Source organism: Geospiza fortis, unplaced genomic scaffold, assembly GCF_000277835.1.
Source record: "Geospiza fortis unplaced genomic scaffold, GeoFor_1.0 scaffold417, whole genome shotgun sequence".
Taxonomy (NCBI): domain Eukaryota; kingdom Metazoa; phylum Chordata; class Aves; order Passeriformes; family Thraupidae; genus Geospiza; species Geospiza fortis.
This window is the reverse complement of record NW_005054535.1, coordinates 438,822-458,325: the sequence shown is the minus strand read 5'-3', so window position 1 is coordinate 458,325 and position 19,504 is coordinate 438,822. Positions and strand designations below refer to the sequence as shown.

Sequence of the window (19,504 nt, the reverse complement as noted above, 5' to 3'; positions counted from 1 at the left end):
GCTGAGCTCCCAAAGCCCCAGCCAGGGTGGGACTCACCACGTTGGACACATTAGGAGAGGCTCCACGCTGCAGCAGAGTCTTGACGATGGGCAGGTGTCCCATGAAGGCAGCCACATGCAGGGGGGTCAGGCCAGACTGTGAAGAGAAAGGGGCCAGAAAACAAGATGGGACTTATGGCCTTGGCCATATCTCCTACTGTCCCCTCCTCCTTCTCCCCAAGGCAGGTGAAATCTGAGTCCCCAGTCTGCCCAAGGAGCCTGGCGGGTGACTGTGGAGGAAACACAGGGAGCTGCTGTCTCCCCTGCATCTCCTTGCCCTTCAGGATGATGCTGCCAGACTAAATCTGAGCTGCAAACAGCACCAAGAAAGGTGCTGGGGGTACGGCAGAAGCAACAGGGACATCACTCGGATCCTGCCATGCTGCCCACACTGCCCATGCAGAACCAAGAGAGCTGAGGATGGGCTCAGCCCACCTACCTCTGTGACGGCATCAATGGAGGCACCCGTCTTCAGCAGCAGCTCCATCACTCGGATGTGGTTTTTCTTGCAGGCAATATGGAGGGGCGTGAAGCCATTCTGCAGACAGACAGATGGACAGTCACTTGTATGAACTCTCCCTCTCCCCTGGCCCAGCCTGCCCACTGTCACAGACAACTTCTATGAAAAATCCTTTTTTTTTAAGATTTTTTCCTCTTGAGAAGCTGAGAAGCCTCAAGAACAAAATGCAAACATTGATTATCTGCTGCTGTGGAATGCAACAAGTAGATCTTTAATTAGCCCATGTTAGTTGTTTCTAATTAATGGCTAATCACAGCCCAGCTAGCTCGGACAGAGAGTCCAAGCCACAAACCTTTGTTATCATTCCTTATTATTCTATTCTTAGCCAGCCTTCTGATGAAATCCTTTCTTCTATTCTTCTAGTATAGTTTTAATGCAATATATATAATAAAATAATAAATCAAGCTTTCTGAAACATAAAGTCAAATCATCATCTCTTCCCTCAACCTGAGACCCCTGTGAACATGGTCACAGCCCACCCACCCTCCATTCCTCACCAGGGCTCGGGAGTTGGGCTTGGCCCCCTTCTCCAGCAGCAGCTTGGCCACGCGGTGGTGCCCGCAGTGAGCGGCCACGTGCAGGGGCGTGAGGTGGTCCAGGGTGATGTCGTCGATGTCGGCGCTGTACTGCAGCAGCAGGCGCACGCAGTCCAGGTGGTCACCCTGGGCTGCCATGTGGATGGGCGACAGGCCATTCTGCAACCACGGAGAACCATGGAAGCCATGGAGAACCATGCAGAACCATGGAGAACCATGGAGAACCATCGAGAACCATCGAGAACCATCGAGAAACATGGACCAGAACTTCAAGGCTGGGCCACCAGGGGTCCAGCTATCCCGCCCTGCAGTCCAGGTAGTCACCCTGGGCTGCCATGTGGATGGGTGACAGGCCATTCTCCAACCATGGAGAACCATGGAGAACCATGGAGAACCATGGAGAACCATGGAGAACCATGGAGCAGAGCCTCAAGGCAAAGGACTCCAGCTAGGGCCAAGTAGGGCAGGAAGGTTCTTACCCCTCCTCAGGGCAAAAAAAGCCCCAAGCCAGTCATGGGTGCCATCCAGCAACTGTGCACAGCTTGTTACCCCACTGTGCTGCCCTGGGACCTGGCACCAATCACACCGAGTCACTGGGTACCTTGGTTTTGGCTTGAATGGGAGCCCCGTGGTCCAGGAGGATCTCTGCAATTCTCACGTGTCCGTTGCGTGCTGCACAGTGGAGAGGGGTCAGCTCATCCTGGGAAAGAGAGGAGGGTTCAAGGGCTCAGTATGGCATGGAGGGGCAAGGTTCCCTCAGCTAGAGGGCCAACAGGGACTTTGGACTTGTCTGAAAAACAAGGCAAAACCTCAGCTCCCAGGTTTGCCGTGCAGCCTTCTCTCACCTCTGTGTGTGCCAGCAAAAAGCCTGCTCCATCCCCTGAGCGCACCAGAAACCTCTCCCGCTGCCAGCAGGGTGTTTGCAGGGTGAGCACTGGGCGCAGGGAGCTCGGGGAGGGAGATGGGCTGTGCTCAGAAGGGCTCTCACCTTGGTCCTTGTCTCGATCTGGGCCCCACGGTCCAGCAGCAGCCGCACCATGATGATGTTGCCCCGGCGGGAAGCGATGTGCAGGGGAGTGATCCCATTCTGTCAGGAGGAATGAACAGGCTCTCAGAGGGAGCGCTCCCTCCTCCTTCAAGAAGGCAAGGGACAAACAAAGGAGAGAAGCAGGGAGAGCTGCATCTCTGCTCAGGGACAGCACTGGGGAACAGATTGTTTAACAGGGCAGTGCGGCTACAGAAGCTGCACAGAACTTGTAGGAAAGCACCAGTATCACCAGCCAGGGGTATATGTACAAATCACAAACAGGACAGGGCTGCTGTGGAACGTGCCTTGAGCTGTTTTATTTTCCAGCATCAGCCTCATTACATGGTTATGACAATGGGAAGATGCCACCAGCTCACATCCCAGCCAGCAGACCAAGAACTCAATGTTACAACTGACTTTATAAGTTTTTTGACCAATCACACAAAGCAAAAGCACATTGACAGTAGTTCTATCCAACCACTATAAGCACAGGGACCTTTGGTTAAACAATGCTTGCTTATTTCAAATACAATACCTGTTTGTGAGCCTTAAAACACAATGCACAGAGTTCCATTATTAAGCTTAGAACTTCCTAATATCTTCCTAGATAAACTTTTCTGTAGCTTAGGGAGTTATTCTAGACAAGCATTAATACACAGACCATTGTTCTATCTGTCCTTGCTTTTCTGCTTTTTAAATAATTTTTCTGCTGACCAATCTCATGGCTGCTGCTTAGCTCTAATCACAGTTCTGCTGTCTTTGGGGCCTGCCTTTTGCAGCTTTCCCAAAACCCTCTGATTCTGTGGATTCCCACACACCAGCTCATGGGTTGGGCTTCACCTTTAGGCCTGGAAGAGGCATCCCAACTGCAGGCTCTATGAGCTCTGCCCTGCAGCAGCAGCACCAGCTTTCCCTCAGCCCAGAGACAAGCTCCCCAAGAGCTTTAGGGATGCATGGCTGCTTCTAACAGAAGGGATCCACAGCAGAAAAGGCCCATGCTCGTTATTAATTGCAACTCCCCATGCATCTGTGCTACTTTTTGCACAGTCTGCATAGTGCCACCTCTTCTGCACAGTCCCACGAGCATGGCCTGGCAGCTGCTGCTGCACCCTACATGGACAAAGAGGCACAGCATCCTCCTCTGGTGCTGCAGCAGCCCAAGCCCCAGTGTCTTCCCCCTCTGCACTCACCTGGGGTGTGAAGTTGACACTGGCTCCACGGGTCAGCAGCAGCTGGGCCACGCTGAGATTCTCATAGTGGGCTGCAATGTGCAAAGGGGTGAATCCAGTCTGGGGAAAGAAGGAGGGATCAGCCAGCCAGACACATGCTCCCTGCTGAAACCACGGATAAATACAGCACGCCGAGCTGCTGCTCCCCCAGAGAGAGCAGAGGAAAAGCACCCACCTTGGAGAGGACATCAGCGTTGGGGTCGTTCTGCAGCAGCACAGCAGCCGTGCGGGTGTCGTCGTTGCGGGCTGCGATGTGCAGGGCGGGCAGGCGCACCTTGCCCTTCGTCCCGTAGTTGATAAGGTGGGCAACCACGTTCTCATGTCCTTGCTGGAGAGCCACGGCCAGTGGAGTGAAGCCATCCTGCCAAGGAGAAGGGAGAGAATCCAGGAGCCATGGCAGGACCCAGCCGTGGGGCTGCATCATCAGCCAGGGACTGCATCCCTCAGTAGCCTCACAAGCAGGGCCACGGGCTCCTCCCCGAGGATCTCACTGTCGCAGACATCTTCTATGAAAAATCCTTTCCTTAGGATTTTTCCTCCTGAGAAGCCGAGAGGCCTCAGGAACAAAATGTAACCAATGGTTATCTGCTGCTGTGGAATGCAACAGGTGCATCTGTGATTGGTCTCATGTGGTTGTTGCTAATTAATGGCCAATCACAGCCCAGCTGGCTCAGACAGAGAGTCCAAGCCACAAACCTTTGTTATCATTCCTTTGTATTCTATTTTTAGCTAGCCTTCTGATGAAACCTTTCTTCTATTCTTTTAGTATAGTTTTAATGAAATATATATCATAAAATAATAAATCAAGCCTTCTGAAACACGGAGTCAGATCCTCGTCCCTTCCCTCATCCAAGAACCCCTGTGCACACCATCACATCTTACCTCTGTGGCTACATTCTGGTTGGCTCCATTTTCCAGCAAGAACTTCACAACTTCCAGGTGGTTCTCCTGCGCTGCCATGTAGAGAGGTGTGAAGCCTTTCTGCAAACACAGGGCCACGGACATCAACACAACTCTTCCTTGTGTTTCCTGAGCTCTTTAAAGAGCTACACCCCCATCAACACCCGCTCTCCCAGGTCAGTGAACAGGGCCAGAAGCACCCATTGTGGGGGTGAAAAAGGAAAAAAAAACGTGGCAATTGGGGAACAATCACAGAGAGATGGAGCCCAAGGCTCCACATGTCCAGAAAGAAGCAGCGCTTTGTAAGAGTCAGCTTAGAGGAGGCACTGCTGGTATTATCCCCAGCTTCAGAGACAATTCTCCCATCAGGCAAAACCCGAAGAGCTTTCAGCCCTACCAGGCCCAAGGAAGAGAGAGCAAAGGAGGCACAGTGTGCTTAACTGCAGGGGCTGCTGGAGATCTCAAAGCTTTGCCAGGGAGGCACCAGCCACGAGCCCTCCCAGGATAAATTCAGCATGCTTGCATGTGTTGACAGGGACTCCCTCAACAGAGACCACGCTGGAGTCCCCCCACGCACCTCAAGATCCCTCCACACCATTTGCACACTTGTCTCTTTTCAGGAGCCTGGCAGAGCAGTCCTGAACAAGACTAGAGGGAAATTGCAAAGTGCTGCTGAAATACCCTTGCTGGGCACAGTTCCCACCATGAGGACACCACCATCACACAGGATTTGTGCCTTCCTGTGTCAGAGCAGCTCACCCTACCTGGGACTGGGCATTGACGTTGGCCCCATAGTTCACCAGCTCCCGGACCACGTCCTGCTGTCCAGCCAAGGCAGCAATGTGCAGGGCTGTGTTTCCCTTCTGAAAGACACCACAGAACAGCCCTGAGGGGCTGAAGCAACCCAGGATGCCAGGGGAAGGCGGGCCTGACATGCTAAAAACCTTTAGAAGGCCGTGCAGCTCTCACTCCATGCGCCATCCCTGCTGTAAACCAACCAGCCACCCTCCCCATTTTGCTGGCCAGGCAAGAAGAGAGTGATTTCATCTCTCCCATGAAGTTGCTGGCAGCAGAAGCTGTATGCACTGTCAGGTGCTGTGCATCTTCAGCACTGAGAGATGAGCAGAGGGGGGAGGACGGGGGAGCTGAGCTGGCAGTGCTCAGGCAAAGCTGCAGTGTGCACCCTGGTAGCCAAGGCATCCCAGCAGACAGGATAGGGATGATGAGCAGGCTGGGAAATGCACACACAGGCTCTCCTGACTCGTGCCTTTGGGTGGCGTGGCAGAATGCCAGGTCCTGCTCTGTGTCCAGAGCCCTGTGAGAGCACCAGGGAGGTGGCAACTGAGCCTCCTCCTGCTCTCACAGCCCTTCAGCCAGTGCTGGAGGCTGCTCCTTTGTCAGCCCTGCTTGTCACCAAGAGAAAACCGCACCTGCTGCGGGGATGCGTGAGAGAACAATATGTTATTTACAGAGCACCAGAGCTCTCCAGGCTGGTGACAATGGTATTGAGGCCATCTCGGTGCTGGAACGTGCAGGGGCAGAGCCTGGAGGAGATGCTGGTGAGGCAGGCCTAGCCCAGGAGATGCTGGTGAGGCAGGGCTAGCCCAGGAGATGCTGGTGAGGCAGGGCCAGCCCATGCTGTGGTTTATGTTCCTCCTCTCTGAAGTCCACAGGGGAGAGGCACCTCTCACCCACCAAGAGATGCCAAGGCTGTGCTAAAAGCAGAGCCTGGTCCTGGGGCCCAGCCCAGCAGCACTGCACTGGCGCAGTCACTCTGGGGGCTTGTCGCAGACATCTTTTATGGAAAATCCTTTCCTTAGGATTTTTCCTCCTGAGAAGCTGAGAGGCCTCAGGAACAAAATGTAACCAATGGTTATCTGCTGCTGTGGAATGCAACAGGTGGATCTGTGATTGGTCTCATGTGGTTGTTTTTAATTAATGGCCAATCACAGCCCAGCTGACTCAGACAGAGAGTCCGAGACCAAGCCTTTGTTAGTATTCTATTCTATTCTATTCTATTCTTAGTTAGCCTTCTGATGAAATCTTTTCTTCTATTCTTTTAGTATAGTTTTAATGTAATATATATCATAAAATAATAAATCAAGCCTTCTGAAACATGGAGTCAGATCCTCGTCTCTTCCCTCACCCAAGAACCCCTGTGCACACGGTCACAGAGGCTGACAGCAAACACCATGATCACTGCCCAGCTGCTGCTGGTGTGCCTGGCAGCACAGGCAGTGTGCAGAGCTGTGGCCAGCGTGGCCAGGCTTCCTTGTCCTTACCTTGGTCGTTGTCTCCAGGACGATCTCCTTGTGCAGCAGCTCCACCACCATTTTGACGTGGCCCTCCTTGGAGGCCAGGTGCAGGGCGTTCAGCCCATTCTGGAGGAAGCAAAGGCGGGAAAGGGGAATCAGCCATCATCATCTGGGGATGGAGCTCTCTGAGGAGCACCCTGCTCTGAGCTCCTGTGCTGGAGAAAGTCCAGGCTGGTGGGGCAGGAGGGATTTCCCTGTCCTCGAGCTCTGCACTGACATCCAGCACAGCCATGGTGCCACCAACAGCTCCATGCTGCCAGGAAAACCTCACCCAACTGAGCACTGGGCTGCTGACTAATGCTGGAGGTTTCTCCATGAGCAAACCATGCAGCCCACGTTGGCAATTTCCTATGGATGGGTGGCACCACAGCTCAGTGTTTGTGTGCTTGAGGCATAGGAATTGCTTCAGTCCTCATGGCACATCCTTTGTGTCTTTGCTCAAGTGACTTTCCACTGGGTTCCCCTCCTCACAGTCAGGTTTTTCACTCCTGAAGCACAGAGCTGAGCTTTGTGCACAGTCCAGAGCAAGGATGCACCACAAGTGCTGTGTGAGTGCACATACAAACTTTAAACTTTAACAGACGTGCAGAAGAAGAGAAGCTCCGCTTCAAACAATGATTTTATCAAGCAGCAGCCACATTTAATTATTTAATTCTCAGTAGTTTGTGAGCCTCCAGGCCAGAAGCTGGCTTCTCCCTGGCTTTCAGGGTGCCCACCAGCACCTTGTTCTGCAGCCCACGGTGGGCTTTGCTCCCCCAGAGTTCAGCTGCAGCAAAGAGTGTGGAGAAGGTGTTGGCTGGGTCACTGTTAAGCTCTACTGGTTTCAGGAAGCTCCCAAAGAGCTCAGGTGATTTCTCAGGAACATCTCTGCCCCAGTTTAGTTTGCTTTTTTCCTACACGTGGAGCCTGAAGAGCAGAGGACTGGCCAATGCCCCTTTAGCATCCCCAGGTTGTCAGAAGGAGGGGTGCCAGGTCAGACAGCATCCTCAAGGATGATGATGATGATGATGATGATGATGATGATGATGATGATGATGTCTACTAAGACAGCTTCTGCTCTGTTATTTCTGACACCCCCTTCCACTTCCCACATGTGTACAAAAGGGCTGGGATATTTGTTGGAAAAAAGGTTAAATATCTGCAGGCATTTTCAACTGCCACTTTTTCTCCTCGTCCCTCACTTCTCCCAGGTGGACATGCTGAGTTTACTCACCCCTACACTGTGCTGGTGCACGGCAGAAGGACTCCTGCCCAAATACTCCACCTTCCAATCGTGTGTTTCACCTCCTGACTGGAAGGTCACTTCACAGAAATGCTTCATCCCCCACCTAAATATCGGTAGGGGAGCAGAAAAATGCCCAGCGAGGCTCAGTTCCAGCCCTCAACACTCCAGATAAACTCAGAACTCCTTCAGGAATGTTGTCAGACTGCAAAAAGGTTTTCCACTCTTTCTCACTCAAAGCACCAGTTGCCCAGGATCGTAGCTGAAGAGTCACAGATTCTTTTGCTCAGCTCTGATTAGAGCACAAAGAGCAAACATCTAAAAACCCACAGGCTTCCTTCACACCAGCTCCACAGTTCCATCAAGCCTCAAGGAAAAAAGGTTTGCTTCCAAGGGGAAATGAGGTGGGAGTGCTGTGATACCCTCGGAACACTGAAAGGAAGTGCTCCCCATCATGTCTGGCCACACTGAGCCCATCTTCTCTGGCCAATCCCTGTTTCTTTGACAAAGACACACCTACACAGCCCCAAACAGATAATCACTGATTATAATAATACCTCGCAAGTCCTGTAAGTGATAAGTGGCCACAGACATGCATTTTTTTCTCAGTTAAACTCAAGTATCCAACTAATGGAGAGCAAGACCACAGAGGTTCAGCTGCTCCCCTCAGCCCATAAGCCCTTTGATGCAAAAGAATCATAAATAACCTTTTGAATGCTGTAAATATATGACAAATCATTAACCTGTAACAAATAGCTGTGCAACAATCACAGAGGACTGTTTCCATTGCTGGCCCATTGGTATTTCTGCTCCAGGAGCAATCCAGGCTGCTTTGCACATTTGCTTCAGCTTGACAGCTCATCCGACCCAAAACTGCCACAGGACGTGCATCATTTGAAAGGTGCTGTCTTTTCCTCACTAAATGCTGCAAATAATTCCCAGAAATCCCAGTCACTAATGTAAAAAATGCAGCCCTACAGAATAACACAGAGACTTCACGTTTAGCCTGTCCCAAAGCAGGGACCTGCTCTGGGCTGCCCATCAGGGCTGGCCACTTCAACAATGACCATCTCCTGGGCACCCAGGTGCCACCACGATGCTGTTCCCAGCTGGTGAGGGTCCTGGCACTCATCCTCAGTCCTCCAGCTCCTCGTGGATGAGATGGGAGCATGGAAGGTGCGTGATGGAGACAGCGATGCAGCCATGGAGGAGGTGAAATCGGCGGGATGAAGGTCAGATGGCATGTCAAGGTCTCTGAACTTGAGTCAGAATACAGGACTTGTGGGATAGGTCTGACCACATATATCCCTCTTTATTCTATACAGGACATGTGAGGTTGGACCTTTCCCACAGGTCTGATATTCCTCAGAAGGAAACCCCAAAGTGCCATCTAACCTGAGGGAGATGGCAGGAACCAGGGCAAAGACATCACTGAGAGGAGAGCCTCATACTGCTGTAGCCATTATCTTCCCATCAAAGTGTTAAACACCCTCACCAGCACCAGAAATCTGGTTGGGAGCAGGACTTGAAGCTATTCAGTGGAGGTAGCTGATGACAGACCATCTCTTTGGTGAAGAAGAAGCTCAAAGAAGTGAACCAGACCATCTCTTTGGTGAAGAAGAAGTTCAAAGCCATCATCTTTAGCTTGTGGATGGGTCACCCTGTTGTGATTCTTTACAGAGCTCTCTCCAGAACCCCACATCCCTCTGGGCCAGTGGATGGAGAAATCCTCCCTCTCCTCTTGGGTTTGCTATGGAAATGAGTGAATATCCATGGTGCACTCTGCCTGCCCTGTGGGACTCTGTCCCCTGTCACAGACATCTTTTATGGAAAATCCTTTCCTTAGGATTTTTCCTCCTGAGAAGCTGAGAGGCCTCAGGAACAAAATGTAAACATTGATTATCTGCTGCTGTGGAATGCAACAGGTGCATCTGTGATTGGTCTCATGTGGTTGTTTCTAATTAATGGCCAATCACAGCCCAGCTGGCTCAGACAGAGAGTCCAAGACAGAGCCTTTGTTATCATTCTTTCTTTTCTATTCTATTCTTAGCCAGCCTTCTGATGAAACCTTTTCTTCTATTCTTTTAGTATAGTTTTAATGTAATATATATCATAAAATAACAAATCAAGCCTTCTGAAACATGGAGTCAGATCCTCGTCTCTTCCCCCATCCAAGAACCCCTGTGCACACGGTCACAGTCCCCAGTAACTGCTGCAGCACAAATCAGGTCTGAGCTTCCCTTGCTTTGGGGACTGAAATAGATGAGAGTGCCTTTGTGCTGCCTGCTGAGTCAGCCTCCCCAGCTGCACCGCTGCTCCACAAAGCAGGGACAGCACAGCCTCTGCTCCCCCTGCTCAGCCTAAACCCCCTGAACCTGTCCCTACAGCATCTGCCCCACTTCAGGCTCTGCCACTTGCATTTGGCAGCTACACAGATACAGAATGTTCTGATGAGGATGATGATGATGTGCAAACAATTCCTCAGCGCCTGCAGCTCTTTGCTCCTGTACAAAGCTATTTCTGTGCAGCATGGGGAGGGCTCCTCCTGCCCAGCACCTCCCAAACCACCACAACTGGCACTTTGCAAACATTCACTGCTTGTGGTGAGCTGCAACTTCCAGGAATCCAAAAGCCTCAGCACTTCAGGCAAGGGGAATAACCCCACAAGCAATTTCTGTGATGTTCCAGCCACTGTGCTGCTCTTCACAGCTATCTGCTCTGCCCTCTGAGAAGCAGCTGAGCTTCTTCCAAGTGTCCCATTTGCTTGTCACACTCAAGGAGCCCTCTCTGCTTACCTGTTAATGCCTTTGCTATGCCCCAGCCAGTACATCCATGCTCTTTATAGCTATTGCTGCCCTCCTGGCCCCAAAGGCAACTGCTCCAGGTCTGCCCTCTGGTCGGCCACATTTTCAGTGAATTAGAGATAGATCAGAAGCCCTGTGTGTTTCACCTACCTGGTTACAGGTGTTAATATCTACCCCATTCCTGAGGTGATCCAAGGCTTTGTCCAGGTTCCCAGATCTTGCAGCTCTCAAGAAACTGGTTGCAGCATCAGCCTTGGAGACAAAAAGGAAAAGCATGAAACTCAGAGCCCCCTTCGTTCTCCCCCACCACCAGCACTGGGTCAACTCTTCACTCAGCTGCAGAGAACATAACTACAGAGACCAGAAAAGGCAGATGCCAGCAAAGTCACAGTGGGACAGGCTGAGGTGCCCCAAATCTGACTGGAGAAAGAAGGGCTGGGAGCTGGACTTAAAATGAAGAGCATCCAGATGATGGGGCAGAAGGTCTGAGGGTTGTCCTATCACACTATGGGGACAGCATGGAGGGAGCTCCTGCCACCACGGCAGCCTCCCTTGGCCCAGGAACCCCCCTGTAATCCAGGCTGAGGAACTGCACTGATGGAGCTGCAGTGAGCCCACCCCTACCCTCCTCCAGAAGCCACTGAGTAGCAGCAGAGGTGAGCTTGGGCACCAGGGAGAACAGCCCCAGCTGAGCACCTCACAGCTGGGAAAGCCACAACTCTCCTTTTTGGCAGTGCTTCCCAACTCTCTGTTTTGGCAGTGCTTCCCTGCTACACCACAGCCAGCCCAGGCAAGGCGCAGCAATACTTTCAGCAACACCACTTAGCAGTGAGAGGCAGCGAATGGAGACGATGGCATGGCTCACTGGAAGCTGGAGAACAGGGTGGAAATGCAGTGATGTGGGTCTGTGAGTCTGGGGATGTGAGCTGGTAGCTGGAATGTGCCTGCTGGGGCCAGCCCAAAGGGATCTCTGCAGCCCAGAGCCACCAGACATCCATGGCATGGGTGCAGGACACGCTCCTCTGTCTTCAGCTCCAAGAGAAAATCAGAACCCCTCTCGCACCACCATTTACATCAGGACTGACCGAGGGACCTCCTGTGCTGGGAGAGCTTCTGTTCTGCCACCCCAAGGCATCCTGTATTGCCCAGGAGCATCCAGGACTAGGAAACTCCTGGACAGGAGCTGGAAGCACCACAGCCAGATCCAAAAGCACTGGAGGCATATTAGTGAGAATGATGCTGACAATCTGAATTAGGAGAGGTTCAGGGCTCCTCTCTTCCCTTCTCCTTGCAGTCTCAGGTGTTTGAATTGGGGCTCTGGAGCAGCACAACTCAGACGCCTTCTGGTCACCTCCGTCTGCCTCCCCCAGCCCATCCTGATTGCCCACAGCCTGCTTGCAGAGGAGCATCCAGGGTCAGGAAGCTCCTGGACAGGAGCTGGAAGAACAACAGCCAGAGCCAAAAGCACTGGAGGCATATTAGGGAAGATGATGCGCCACACTGGTTCAGGGCTCCTCTCTTCCTTTCTCTTTGCACTCTCAGGTGTTTGAATTGGGACCTTGGAGCAGCACAACTCAGATGCCTTCTGGCCTCCTCCATCTGCCTCCCCCAGCTCATCCTTTCTGCCTGACACTGCTACCAGGGGGAAAGGCAGCAATCCCTGCTCCTGCTGTAGAGAGAAGGGACACAAAGAGGGTGATCTGCCCTGCTGGGCAGGCTCAGAGCTCAGGCCAGGCCACCAGCAGGGTGGCAAGGTGCCACAGCTGCTGTGGGGCAGCCCCTGGGTCAGAAGGACAGAGCTGGAGGGCAGCAGCGCCCATGGCCACGTGCTGATCTCATCACCTCCTGCGCCAGCTGGCTCTGCCCGCTCCCAGCTCAGAGCAGAGCTGTTCCCAGCAGAGCTGTGCCTTTGGAGGGCTGCGAATGCACGGGAGGCACAGCCCCTCGGGGCTCTGCTCACTCAGGACTGCAAGAGGCAGAAGGCAGCGCCAGCGCCGCGCTCACAAATGCACATTCACGCCCTGAGCTCTGCGCGCTGTCTGGGGCCCAGTGAGGAAACACTGACAGCTTCAAGCAACAGGCTGAATGCAAAGAGCTTTTCCAGCTCCAGACACTGCTGGAATCCTCTGCTTCTCAGGTCAGGATCCACGACAAGGCAGCAAACCCTTGGAAAATCAAAGCACAGCTCAGCCAGGCTCTGTCATCCGTGGGACACACATGGAGCTCTGAGGATTAAATGGTAAAACTCTACATGGCCTTGCAGCAGAGGGGCTCCCAAAGCCCCAGCACACGCAGCAGCAGAGACTTACAAGCAGAAAGCAAAGCAGAAAAGCAAAGCAGAGGTCTCTGTGGGCATGAAGGAGAAGTGTGTTGAGTACTCACAGCCACGTCTGGACCGGACCTGCCCTTTCGTGCTGCCATAGCCCGGCACTTCGGCTGAAACCTGAGCCCGGTGTCCCCTCTCTCCCTCCTTGGTTATCGACTCCCCAGCTTTGGGAGAGCCAGTAAGTTACATTGCATTCTAGCTAAAAATACAGGCTCCGTCCTCTCTCCAATGCAGACCCTGCAGGGATCGCCAAGTGCTAATGGAATTTGTTCATTTTCTCTCCATTATTGTGTCAGACAGGATATTTAATACCAAGGCACCTCCGGAAAGCAAATGTGACTGCTGCCAAGCGCAGGGAGGGGGTCAGAGCTGCAGGTACCACCTCGGGAACAGCAGAGGAAAAGCAGCCCCACAGAAATGCCCACGGGTAACTCCTGCCTCAGAGGAGAGGGCTTGGGGTTCCCTCCACCCCTCTGGATGCTGGGGCCAGGCCTTGGAGAAGATGCCAAGGCTGGAGCGTGTCAGAGGCGCTGCCTTTTGCTGCCCATGCTCAGCATGAACCTTCCAGAGATGCACAGAGAGGTGCAGGGCATCAGACACCAGCAATCCATTCCGCCAGAGAGGATGGAATAGCTCGGCTCAAGTGGTAAAAGCAGATCCACAGTCATACTGTCCATCCTTCCTGATGTCTGCCTGCCCACTGCTCAGGGCAGTCTGCTCCCCAGGAAATGGAAGCACAGGCTGGGTCAATGCCACCTCCTGAATTTCACTGACAGCAAGGAGTGCAGAGACGCCGTGAGCACAAGGAGATGTGCACATGGAGGAGATACACACACAGCACCATCCCAGCTCCCCCAGGCACAGACACACGTTATCAGCACCCCCTGACACGCACAAAGCTCAGCACAGCACACAGACACTCCCTGTGTGCCCCAGGACACAGAGCAGCTGCTTCCAGATGCAGGAACTGCCTCTGCTGCCTTCCCCTTGCGGAGTTTCTTTCCATTCTCCTTTGCTTTCCTAGCAGTTTTCCAGGAAGGGGATATTCCAGGGGAGAGAATAAGCTGCCTCGCTCGCTGTTGTGTACCTCTTGCACTCTCAGGTGGAGTTTGCTAAATCCTAAACACAGGCACCATTCTCTACAGACTTGCAGACATGCAAGCTGTGAAGTGTCAGGGGGCTGCTGCCAGCAGTTCTACAAGAGAGAAGCCTCAGATCAGGGCTTTGTTAAGTGCTCCAAGACCTTCTAAAGCTGAAAACTTAGGACAGTACATTAGGCTGTGCTTCTACTCTCCTTCCCTTTCTTTTCCTTCAGGAAAAATCCTCCCCTGTCTGCTGACAATCTAAATTTTTCCCTTTCCCTCTGTCCTGGTTTCAGAGTCAATTTATTCTCATGACACCCTCTCCTGGCCCTGAGGAGAGGCTTCTTTTGCCCCTTTCCCGAGGTTTCCTCATTCTCTCACAGCAATAATTAGCCTGGAACCCTTGCACTGTAGCCATGGCCAAGGCCACAAAGCAAAGGAGAAGTCAAACCAGGGGCTCAGGATGGATTTCAGGGCCGCACTCAGAGGTTTGTAAACCTGCTGTGTGTCTGGGCACAGCCAGCTCCTGCTCTAATCTCTCCTGGCAGTGCCTCGCTCACACCCAGGGAGGAGCTCCCACCAGTGCTGCTGCTCAGCACTGATAACACAAGGGAGGCTCTCAGCATCAAAGGTGGCCACCCTTGGCAGGAGCCCGCTCTGTATGAGCTGTTAAATGCTGTGAGTAGATGATTTCCAAGCACAAATGAGTTCAGGGGCTTGTGCTGATCTCACAGTGTTTTCTGGGACACAGAGACAGTCAAGAAGCAGCTCCCCACGCTGCTCCAGGCTGGCACACACACACACACACCCTGTCTGCCCATTGTCTCTCCAGCCACGCTGACACACACTCATGGAGCAGCAGACACGAGGTCCAGCAAGGAATCACCAGAATTCTGGGCAGGACACAGTACCCAAGAGCCAGAGAGCCCCAGTGAGATGCAAACCCTAACCCTGGCACCAAGCCATATATTGCCATGGGCATCCTGTCTAGATGCTGTGGAAAGGTCCAACTCACATCTCAGAGGTCGTCCAGTTACTAATGCCAGTGTCCTGGAGCCCAAAGTCAGCTCTGCCAGCTGAGGATGTGTCGTAAACCATTGCCAAGGGCAGCAGCCTTTGCCACTTGCTTGGACATTTCCTTACGCACATGGGCTTGTGCCCAACAGTGGGCATGATCCTCACCTTTGAGGCATTATTTCCAGCAGAAACACCAAAACCTCACATCAGTGTAGTGGTTTAACTTTTAAGGAACTGTCCAGCCTAGGAACGTCTCTGGAGCCAATGCTCCTTTGGAACTCGATATCAACTACACAATTCTGCAGGATAACCTCAGTCCTTTCTTATCAGATGAGAAGAATTTGTCAGCCCTCAAAACACACTGAAAGAGCTGCTAAGATTAAGAGCAGTTAGGGATAACACCTAGGGTGTCCATGGGATAACCAGGGAAGACAGGAGAGTCACCTCCAAGTGCTCAGAAGCAGAAGCCACGCTGTCTCTCTTGCAGGAACTTTCTCTCCTGTCTGTATTAACAGAAACTGGGCCCTGCAGCAGAGACAAAACCTACTGGCAGGTTTCTGCCTTCTGAGTAGAAGGCAGCATTCAGCAGAACACAGCATCTCCTGAGAGGCCACAGTAGCAAAGCCTCAGGCAGCCAGCCAGCCGAACACAGAGAACAGGCAGAGACTGCAAACCCAGAAGAGAGAGAAAAGCAAAAGCATTGGGAAAATTCATCTGGTGAAAGGATAAACCCAGATGCTTAAATTCTGTTCTTCCATCATCCTCACCCCCACCCAAATGGCTCAAGACAGATAAATCCACATGCCCCAATTCCATTCTCCCATCACCCTCACCTCTGCCCACATGATTTAGCACAGGCCTGCAGATCTTAACAGGAGCCATGATGAGAGTCAAGGCACAAGAAGTCATCTCTGGAAGGCATCTGCCAGGTGAGCTTGTCCTCATTTCATGCACCAGCCTGAGCAAACCCTTTGTCCAGGCTCAGTTCTGCTTAGTGGAGGTTTCACAACAGCCCCCAGAGGGTTGATGGCTGCTACACCCAGCAGAGATCCCCAGAGCAGGATGCAAGGGGGAGCTCGACCATCTTGCAGCAGATGAATCAGAGCATGCAGGACATGAAAGATCGGTTTACATTCCCGTGCAAAGGATAGAGCTGGAGAAGAACTCGACACAACTGGCAAAGGAGAAATCCCAAAGCAGGAGGAGGAGGGAAGGAAGGCCCCTGGCAGGTTTGTGGGAAGGGAAGCAACCTGTCAATTAGCATTTTTCCAGTGCTGAAGAGAGGGCAAGCTTTCCAGTGCCAGCATCAGACTGGCCTCTCCACCACGCACAATCCTCCACCATTACATAATCAGGAGCAATGAGCTTTTGGAAAGCCCATTTTTGTGCACTCTTAGCAGGAGAGGCACTTCTGGTCTGCCACTGGCGGTGCAGCTCAGGGTAAAGGTTAACCCAGTCCCTGCTGAGCATTTTCAGCCACAGACATCTGCATTGCCATTTGACTCCTTCCTGCCCTGCTCACGGCTCCCCTTTGCTGGCTGCCTCAGCTGGGGCGGGCTCAGGGCTGGGAGCAGGGCAGATATCACAAACAGCTTAATCTGCACACAGCAAGGCAGCAAGGAGATGCCCCTAGCCAGCAGACTGGTGTTCCTGATAAGGATCCCTGGAGGGCTGCAGCCTGCAGCTCTGTGAGAGCCTGCAGCACCTGCCTAATGGATTTTCTAAGGAACATGTTCAGGATCTTGTTCTGTCATTTGCAAACGATCCCCTTCCCTCTGAAGTACAGTGCTGGGTCTCCAGCAGCAGTGGAGGAGAGTGAAACAGAGGCTGGTCCAGAGAGCAGAACAGGAAAAGGAGAGCAGAACATTTTTCCTTTCACATTTTTCCTTTCACATTTTTCCTTTCACATTTTTCCTTTCGCACAGAGGCAAGAATTAACAGAGCTGCTGCTCCTGCCAGCTGAGGCCACGCACACCCAGGGGAAAGCTGTCACTCTCCTTTGATGTTAGCAGGAGCCTCTGCTCTCTGCATATCCTGAAAAAGAAAAGCTATTTTTACCTCATCAAAAAATATATAGACTGTGACTGAAGACAATACATGAGAGCTCTTTGCCTAGGCACTACACCTCTGCTAATAACACAACAACACTTACAGCTGCCAAGAGATGCAGCAGCAGAGCTTTCTGTCTGCTGCTTTCCTGATGCTCTGCCTTTTTTGGACCATGACATGGCTCAGGCAGGTCTGTGCAATAAACACTGAGGAGCTGAGAGGGCTCCAGCGTGCTGACGGTGCAAGGGGGGATCAGAGACGTGCTCTGAGCCTGCCTGATGTCAGCCTGGGACTGAGACACAGCTTCTGGACCAGCCTCAGCCTGACCTGGGCTCTGTCAGTGCCCTCATGCTCAGGTGAGGTGCTGCAGCACAGATCACACCATCAGGATCTGCCCTGGTGCCCTGTGCAGAAGCTTCCCTTTCTTCCCTAGCGGTGCTCATAAGCTGCTCCTGATTCCTGCAGTCTGCTCTGACTCATTCCCCGTTAATTCCCTGCCTCTCCTCCAGCAGGACTGGTCCACATCTGCTTTCCCTGCATGCACAAAAGGGCTTAGAAGGGGTTTTCTGCAGGGATCTGCATGCTGGGGGGTGTCACAGTACAGCCCCTGTCACTACAGGACATGAAAAAACACAAGCACACACTGCTGCTCTCAAGGTGAACAAAAAGGGAAGTTTATTTTCTGACTCCAACATCTATAGTTTTCCAAAAGTGACAGTGCATTGGAGGGTGACAGTGCCACCTCTCCAATGACACTGGGCAAACCAACAGCCCATCAACTTTCTCCTCTTCTATAAAGGAATGCAAAACAAGGAGATATTTACAGAAAGTGTGTGAGAAAGTTCACTACAAGAATGTCAACATCAGAAGGCTTAGAAAATCTTAAAAAACCAGGGTGACACCCCTGTGCTGTGGCTACCATAGATTTACTGTCCTGAGCCTCAAGCCAGGCTTGCCTGGGGTGTAACTTCTGGAAGCCATGCAGGGCAGAAAGCAGTGACAGAAAAGCACCAGAAGCACAGGCCTGGCCATAAATCTCTGCCAGCAGATCCCTGGTGAGGACATGCAAGCAAAGCCTCTGCAGCACAGCCACCTGCTCCCCAGCAGAGCCAGCACAGCACCGTGCTGAGGGAGAAACATCATCCTGTGCACCTGTCCCAGCGCAGGAAGGTGACCACACAACAGGAATCAACATTTACCATCACAATACTGCAAAAAAAACCACAACACCTGGGGCACCTCCCCTCTCCCAGTAAAGCAGTGGTGAGAAGGACAAGGCAAATACAGCACAGAGGGACCTGGTTTCTGTGCCAGGCACTGCCACTGGCTCCAAGGATGATCTTAGGTAATTTACCAATGACCTCAGAAGGGCAGCAAACCCTTCCTGCTGCTCTGAGGTCCATCTAGCAGCAGCTGTTTGGGGAGAAGAGGCATTACCTTTGGGCTGAAGTTCGTATTACCAGCCAGAATACACCAAAACCCCCTCATGTAAACCAGCTGAGCTGATTCCTCTCCTCTTTCGCTGCCCAAGGAACCCCTGACCATGGCCAAGTACTCACCCTCAGGCAATGCATGCATGTCATCACTGCAGGAGAAGGTCAGCTCACCCTGCACAGCCAGTCTGCAGCTCTCATCGACCCACCAGTGCTGAATGCTGCAGCCAAAACCAAGCATGAGAGGGGCTGGAAGAGGTTTATCAGCAGCTGGACTTGCACCCTATCACCACTCACACACCTGCCTGCAAGGCAGCACAACAAGGAAGCTCCTGTCTGGAGTCTGGAGATTACGGCTCATCCTACGTCAGGGCTTGGGGAGAGTTGCCAGGCTGGGCAGTGTTTAGAGAGTGTCATGCCTGAGCCACACTTCATAAACACGTCTGAGGAGCCCATGTGCATGAACTCTGCTCTTCAGATCGCTCAAGGGAAGATGAAACTTCAGCAACAGAAAGCAAAATGAAAGCTCTGTGGCCAGAACCACACTGTCTCTTGGTCTGTGCTGGGCTGCAGACAGCGAGCAGAAGACCTGAGGTTTTTCCCAGGTCCCTGCAGAGCTTGGCTGGGCACAGTCCCACATGGAGGACACCGAGATGGAGCTGAAGTGGCAGATGAGGTCTGGTGACAGCAGCTCCAGGCTCTCTGCAGGGCCTAGAGCCCGCTGCGACACAACGAACGCGCCCCTTCCCCCCTTCTACCTGCACAGCAGACTCCTGCTCCAGCATCCCTTCAGGAGATCCTTGCTTGCAGCAAGAAGGCAAGGGGTCCACAGTGGTTGGTGCATGCCCTCTCTGAAAGACACGCAAGGGAGTCACACCAGTTGTCCAGAGGATCAGAGCTCCTGGAGACCTCTCCCGTCCCACCCTTTCCTTGTGCTCCAGCCTGGGGTGACCCTGCAGGGCAACCACGGCCTGCCTGGCAGGGGTCACCCCTCTTGCTTTGCTC

General features: G+C 52.6%; 1 protein-coding gene across 1 annotated transcript in view; it reads right to left on the bottom strand.

Moving 5' to 3' along the window:
* ANK1 (ankyrin 1) overlaps nucleotides 1–18,724 on the bottom strand; it is a 44,371-nt gene extending 25,647 nt beyond the window's left edge. The window contains 12 exon segments of the mRNA XM_031063821.1: nucleotides 38–136; nucleotides 479–577; nucleotides 1,057–1,254; nucleotides 1,697–1,795; nucleotides 2,084–2,182; nucleotides 3,313–3,411; nucleotides 3,527–3,712; nucleotides 4,234–4,332; nucleotides 5,016–5,114; nucleotides 6,534–6,632; nucleotides 10,743–10,844; nucleotides 18,626–18,724. Coding sequence (XP_030919681.1) covers nucleotides 38–136; nucleotides 479–577; nucleotides 1,057–1,254; nucleotides 1,697–1,795; nucleotides 2,084–2,182; nucleotides 3,313–3,411; nucleotides 3,527–3,712; nucleotides 4,234–4,332; nucleotides 5,016–5,114; nucleotides 6,534–6,632; nucleotides 10,743–10,844; nucleotides 18,626–18,649 — 1,302 coding nt within the window. The 5' untranslated portion in view covers nucleotides 18,650–18,724.
* Between the last annotated feature and the right edge of the window lie 780 nt (nucleotides 18,725–19,504).